The sequence below is a fragment of the Drosophila ficusphila genome, unplaced genomic scaffold, assembly GCF_018152265.1.
Source record: "Drosophila ficusphila isolate 14025-0441.05 unplaced genomic scaffold, ASM1815226v1 contig_414, whole genome shotgun sequence".
NCBI lineage: Eukaryota > Metazoa > Arthropoda > Insecta > Diptera > Drosophilidae > Drosophila > Drosophila ficusphila.
In genome coordinates this window covers 21,036,620-21,043,114 of record NW_025064328.1, presented here as the reverse complement: position 1 = coordinate 21,043,114, position 6,495 = coordinate 21,036,620, and the positions used below count along the sequence as shown (strand labels likewise).

The 6,495-nt window shown below is 35.0% G+C and overlaps 2 protein-coding genes across 4 annotated transcripts; one reads left to right on the top strand and one right to left on the bottom strand.

The window, feature by feature from the left end:
* The first annotated feature begins 3,178 nt into the window (after positions 1–3,178).
* On the top strand, positions 3,179–3,844 carry LOC108086318. Its single transcript, XM_017183221.2, has one exon. It carries the CDS (start codon positions 3,452–3,454, stop codon positions 3,842–3,844), a length of 393 nt encoding a protein of 130 aa, XP_017038710.1. The 5' UTR covers positions 3,179–3,451.
* Positions 3,845–3,853: 9 nt separating this feature from the next.
* LOC108086317 (INO80 complex subunit B) lies at positions 3,854–4,918 on the bottom strand. 3 transcript variants are annotated; one of them, XM_017183218.2, is made up of 2 exons: positions 4,800–4,918; positions 3,854–4,636 (listed from the first exon to the last, which is right to left on the bottom strand). In XM_017183218.2, the coding sequence occupies exons 1-2, from the start codon at positions 4,810–4,812 to the stop codon at positions 3,876–3,878; spliced, it is 774 nt and encodes a 257-aa protein (XP_017038707.1). In that variant the 5' UTR covers positions 4,813–4,918; the 3' UTR covers positions 3,854–3,875. The 3 variants fall into 3 exon arrangements, with proteins under 3 accessions (XP_017038707.1, XP_017038709.1, XP_017038708.1); XM_017183220.2 differs by having other exon boundaries at positions 4,810–4,877; XM_017183219.2 differs by having other exon boundaries at positions 4,700–4,815.
* Positions 4,919–6,495: the final 1,577 nt, after the last annotated feature.

The window sequence follows — 6,495 nt, the reverse complement described above, 5'->3', positions numbered from 1 at the left end:
TCTGTATTTGACTTACGCTAAACATGTCTGGCTCCACCAGACCCGGAAATATTAAGTTTGGACTCGTCTTCAAAATTAGGGTGTTCCAAAAAGCTAAATTCTTGCACAAGTGGTCGTTGGCAAATTTTAGGCGAAGAATCTAAATACTACAGTTAAGCATGGCTGCGATAGTGTCACGGTATGGGCCTCTATGTCGGCAGCTGGTGTCGGAAGACTGCACTTTATAAAGTCTACGATGAACAAGGTTCACTATCTTGAAATTTTGAAAGCCCATTTTTTTTCAAAATGCGGTAGATCTTGGAAATCGGGAGGATTTTCGATTCTACCAAGACAATGATCCAAACCACAAATCGGATATTGTACAGTATTGGCTGATTTGGAATTGCCTACATGTGATGGAACCCCCTGCCTAAGCACCAGACATAAACATAATAAAAAATTTCTGGGCAATTCCGTACCAAAATATCAGAAAAAGCCAGTTTTCTAACAAATCTGCTCTAAAAAACGCTATGGTGACAGAGTGAGGAAAAATAGTCCTATTGGGGAGAAAAAAGCTAGTGGAATCGATGTCGAAACGGCTTAAAAGTTCATTGACAACAATGGTGGCCAAAACAAGTATTAATTTTTCTTGTTTTTTCATTTAAGTCAGTTAAAAAATATATTTTCTTGGCTGGTTGAAATAAGCTGCTGCAGTATTTTTGTTTAAAATTTTTTATTAAATATTTAAACAAGAAAGCAAGCTAGCTTCGGCAAGCCGAAGCTTATATACCCTTTCAGTCATCAAAGATGTCGAACAAAATACATAAAGGCTGACAACATCGAAGCTATGACGACTTTTCTATTAATTTTCCATATTTTCGATTATTGTTCATATGGCAGCTATATGATATAGTTGTCCAATTTTTATGAAATTTTTTTCTCGGTTCAAGGGTAGTTCATAAAGTCGATGTTGTAAAAATCATGCTCGTGGAATAAAAACAACAACGTTATGATTATTTTGCCATTATTTCTATATACAGTCGAATCCCGATAATTCGTACCCCGCTAAATCGAAAATCGCAATAATTCGTAAAAAATTCGGTTCCTTGAAAAAAACTCGTTAATTCGTAAAAATTTCATACATTTTGGTCCCCTCGTTAATTCGTAGTATTTGGCGCAACGCAAAGAATATTGAGCTTCTTCTAAATCGTAATTTTGTTTCGTTACCTCATATAAATCGTAGTGCGATGCGAAATTTTTTGTAGTTAAAGCACCGTTAGATTTTGCAGACAGATATGCCGCCCTTTTGTCGCTATGCATTATGAATTTGGTGTTTCTCTCACTGTTATAATTTTATGTTATTGTTTAAGGGGCACAACTAGTGTGAAGTTTTTAAAAAAATCAAAAAAATTTTTTTTTTCATATTTCGGTAGATTACACCTTTAAAAATAACATAATAAAATTTAAAATCGATATCTCAAATAGTTTTTGAGTTATAACAATTTAAAGAGCAGCCGCTCTCATAACAGTGCAAACGATCATTTTATCTTTAAACGCGTTTTTCTCAAAACAGCATTTTCCAAATTTGCTGCAGTGATAACTCAAAAACTAGTGATCCGATCACTACCAAATTTTTTTCAATGTTCTTTATATAGTTCTACGTACCATGAACTTTTTGATCCGATCAAAAATCGAATTTTGGCAGGCCAAAAACGACCAAAATTTTGTTTAAAATCCCTTTTTTTTAACGCTGCCATGTTGTCATTTTTTGATATTTTTTTATTGTAGTTCATGGTATGGAAAATACTATCTAGTTTATCGAGAATTTTTCATTTTTTGATTTCGTCCACGGAGAGGGCCGGAATCACTGCAGCAGTTAAGGCACTTTTTTTAGCGTCGTTGGAGATCGACTATAACTTAAAAAATATTTAACTTTTTTCTTTAAAAATTTCACTATACATTCTTAAAACATGTATAAATGTATTCTAAAAATTTGAAAAGAATTGATCAAGTAGTTCTTTTTATAAAAACTCCCAAAAATCACCATTTTTTTAGGCCGTCACACTAGTTGTGCCCCTTAATTTTCCTTTAATTTGAAAAACGTACAAATGAATGTACATACTTATTATGTTTGTTTAATTTGAATAAAGTTAAATACATATGTAAACATGATGTGAAATGTAAAAACCCCGTTTATTCGACTTTTTCATTTTTAAGCCCCGTTAAGGCAGTGGTCTGCTTTAGGAGCCGAAAAAAGAGCGTTTTTTCAACAATTTTTTTGAAAGGGAAGGAAATGATTGCGGTAAACGAAATTTTGAGACGATATAATATTATATTTAAACTTTAAAAAACAATTTTTATTATTACAAATAATTGAAATTAGCGGAAGTTGTAACGATATTTTTGGGGCGCCTGTAAATCGGTGCCGGTGATGGAGTTCGTGCGATGCATATGAAACAGTGGAACCAATTTTTTTTTCGATTTTATAAGTTCCTTTTCTATATGAACTAAAAAAATTCCGATACTGAAGCTAGATCACTTCGGTTTTTTTCGATCGGACATATATTTTTTTTACTATGGCCGGCACCGTGTTCCAAAACTTGTGAAAATAAAAACCCGAGAAAACGGGCTGTAAAGTCTGCCCGAGCATACGAACCTGCTCGACGCTCAGCCACTAAAACTGAGCTAGCTTCGAAAATATGTCGAATTGGCCTCTAAAATTTTGAGCACATATTCTTGGATAGTTTTGGAATAGATTAAAGACAAACAAAAAAATCGATTTTTTGAAGTCTGTAAAGCAGAACACTGCCTTAAATAGAAATCTCGATAAATCGAATTCCCGACTAATTCGTAAAAAAAAAGTGATCCCCTTGGCATTTCGAATTATCGGGACTTGACTGTATATTTTTTGATCTTTCCTATGGCAGCTATATGATAGGGTTATGCGATTTTGATAAAATTTAATCCAAAATCCAAAAATCAAGTCAATTCGATGAAAAACAACGGCGTAATAATTTTTTATTCTTTATTTTTTTGACCTCTTATATGGGAGCTATCCGATATAGTCGGCCGATCCGTCTTATATACTGCGTGCAATAACTACAACTAAAATTTCAGCAAGACAGCTTTAAAACTGAGAGACTAGTTTGAAGAGAAACGGACAGACAGACAGACGTACATACATATTTGGATTCTGATCAAGAAATAAGCTGCGAGCCACTGTATGTACATACATATACTTTATGGGGTCTGAGGGTGTATAGCGTATAATAGTATATGTACATATGCATATGAAAGTATCTTTAAGTTTAATCAAACATACATAACTTTATATGAATCTACACCAACCAAACCCCTACAAATTACTGTTGTGAACATAGTATACAATTCCCGTACAAGTTGTCAATGGCAACGTTTTCCGAACCATAACACAGTTCTCGTAACAATTGCTCCACTCATTGTTTGCATTAGCATGGAGGAACTTCAAAAATTTGGACTTTTTATAGATGATATCTACAGACTACGAGTTGAAAGCCCAAACGTTGTCGGCGAAAAAAATCTGTTTAAAACGGAATGCTTTAAATACTCCACAAGTTTAAAAGTGTTTAAGAAATTAGTTAATGATTTCTGTAAAATAAATGTATTGACCGCAAAAGATGTCGATAAAGAAAAATTACGCGCAATTAGCACTCAGAATCAGCTTAAAACCATATCTAATCACCGTCAAAGTGAGCTGCAAATTTATCAGACCGAGATTACAGAGTACACGATCGAATTAGAACGATTAAAAAATGAATTGCAGTATTTACAGCGAATCGAAAGTGAGCAACATGAAATTATAAATAATTTTTTTGAAAATCACTAATAAAAAATATTTGGTCCAAGCGAATCTTATTTTATTGGTTTAAATGTAGTGAAAAATTTTTGCGATAGCATGCAATACTGCACAATGGAACTTTTGTGGTCGAACACGTATATGCCTTACGATTTCCGCAACCTTTTACATGGCAAAATTGTGGGCAAGGTGGTGCGCGGGGCATTTGAGCTTTTAGGGGAAACTCGTGACCTGGTGGGACTCTAATGTAGTTGCCTTTTATAGCACTAATGTATGTAATTTTTGGATACAATAACTTTCGTGATTGTTTATGGCGAATCGCACAGCGTTGCTTGTTGCTTTCTTGTTTTTTCAACAACCGCTCCATGGTTTTTTGTTTATCTTTTTCACGCCGTTCGTCAGCTTGTTGTTTACGTTTCTGTGATTTAAGAGCAGCCTTTTGAATTTCCTCTGCCGTTTGTGGTTTTTCCTTTTCTTTGTAACCACTTGGGAGGGCAATTAGTTCTTCAACAAAGCCACTTATATCTGCATCCTGTGTTCGTTCATACATAGCACGTTGACGAGCTGTCATCAGTTTGGGATCTTTAATTTTTTTCAGTTCTTCGTCAACATCTTCCAGTTTACCAGTTTCTATGGCGTTTAGCCATCTTTCTTCGTCACTCGAAGTTGCACTATTTCTTCGCCGTTTAACTTTTTTGAAAACATTGTTTGGCGAACTAGCCATTTGTGTCGATTTTTTTGTGTATGTATTCCTTGTGCGGATGTACGGAAACTCGAGGATGTTATCATTGCCCGTCTGCACCACCGTCCTCTTATGATGCTCTGGAGAAGATGAAATTAAAATTTACTTGGTAAATGAATGGTGTTTATTTGTTTTCAAATTACAAGTGGTGACGTCTTTGGTCGTTTGGAAAGACCTAGGCAATAATCTAAAAAGTTCTAAGTACTTTTTAAAGCTGCCAAAAAATGTTTCAACCTTAATTACCTTCCCTAACCATTTGAATTTACTTTACATAAGAGTCCAGATAAAAATAAATATTGATTTTCATCAATTTATTTATAAATGAATACCGTTGAAATTGAAACGGCTATATTTGGGGCATTGCGGCGGTGAATATTTCTCATTTCAGGTCTAGTAGTCAAATCGATAACCAAGTTCGCTAGTGGGAAAAGAGTATTTTTCCAAGTCGTTCGAAGTTCGCCCAAGTGCATAAACCATGACCGTTGGGGTTTTTTCTGTATTACACCCGTTACTCGTAGATAGGGTTGTGGAAAATATATAAAAATATCAATATATCGATTTTTATCATAAATATTTATATCATTATATTTTTTCACCTGATATATCAAATATCGGTTATTTTTTTTAAAATATTTTTGATATTTCCTATTGTGTTTTTCCGCGAAAGTTTGTGTATGCACACGAATTCCGTGCAATTGATAAGATTTGCTCTCGAGTTTTTTCCCGCTAATTTCGTGTTAGTGATTTTGTTTTTAGTCTTCAATAAATTTCTTGTAATAGGAAAAAGGCAAAGTAAAATCAGGATATATACGTTTGTATATGAAATCAAGCATTGAGTTAAAAGTAACCGGTTCCTGAAACTATAAGATATTGGCATTAAAAACGTAGATGCTTGCTAATCGTACAAGGCTCAATTCAGTTCTTGACCTGTGGCGCCCAAAGTTTTTCTGTTATGCATGTGTCAATGTTGGAACAGTACAAGATTCTGACATCATACATTTGATAGTCGAGGCATCCGACTGTTCTCACTTGTTTTTGATGTTTTGCTTTGAAATATAACAATTTTCAACTTTTATTGTGGCGATCTGCCAAAGTTTTGCCTGAGTTAATTTAGAAAATAGGCAGCACGACCAATGATTCTGATATTTTTATCGTCTCATAATCATGGGTCTAAATACTGTGGTGTAAAACGGGATCGTCGACTATAAGCACAATACTCAGACTACAAAATCGGGATTTTTACTGGTCGTACCAAGTAAATGTACCGCGCCATAACATTAATTATCTAGGCTTTTTGACAACCAATAAAAAAAAATTTACATTCTTTTACTCCACCCGGGAGCTTAGAGCCTCTACAATTTCTTGTAGAGGATTCGTTATCATTGATTTTCGATCGTACCGGTGATAAGCCAGTAGCGACTTATCCTAGCGGTGGGGTTGCCACCTGGCGCCATCTAGGAGTGACGAAAGTTCTATTGTTGGGTCCATAGTAACGTGGACGAGAGGGTGTGCGGGTCCGGGGAGCCGAAATTTGTTACTAATGTTAATTGAGCGATAGAGCATAGAAGTGGTGGAGATTTGGAAAAAGAGACCGTTTCTTTTTCTCGGGGAGCCTGGGACTCGACTCGAACCCGGGTCTTCCGGACCGGAGGCCAGCGCTCTACCTGCTGGGCCACCGTCCCCCCCAACCAATATATAGTATATTAAATATCACTTTTGACAGGTAAACATTTTAAACTTTAAAAATTTTGTAGGAGCCTACAAAAATTTCAGGGTATCATAAGAAAATAATCTGTACACTCGCAATAAAAAAAACTACACGAAAGCAAAATGAAGACCATTATGTGTACGAGTAAACTACAAACAAGAGAAAAAGAAGGTCGTGGTCAAGTTTCTATTTCTTGTGCTCTGTTTTATTTTTTAATTAATTTAAAATCAT

What these genes read in the sequence shown, in the direction of transcription:
- LOC108086318 (XM_017183221.2), top strand. Translation starts at nt 3,452, where the DNA reads ATGGAGGAACTTCAAAAATTTGGACTTTTTATAGATGATATCTACAGA.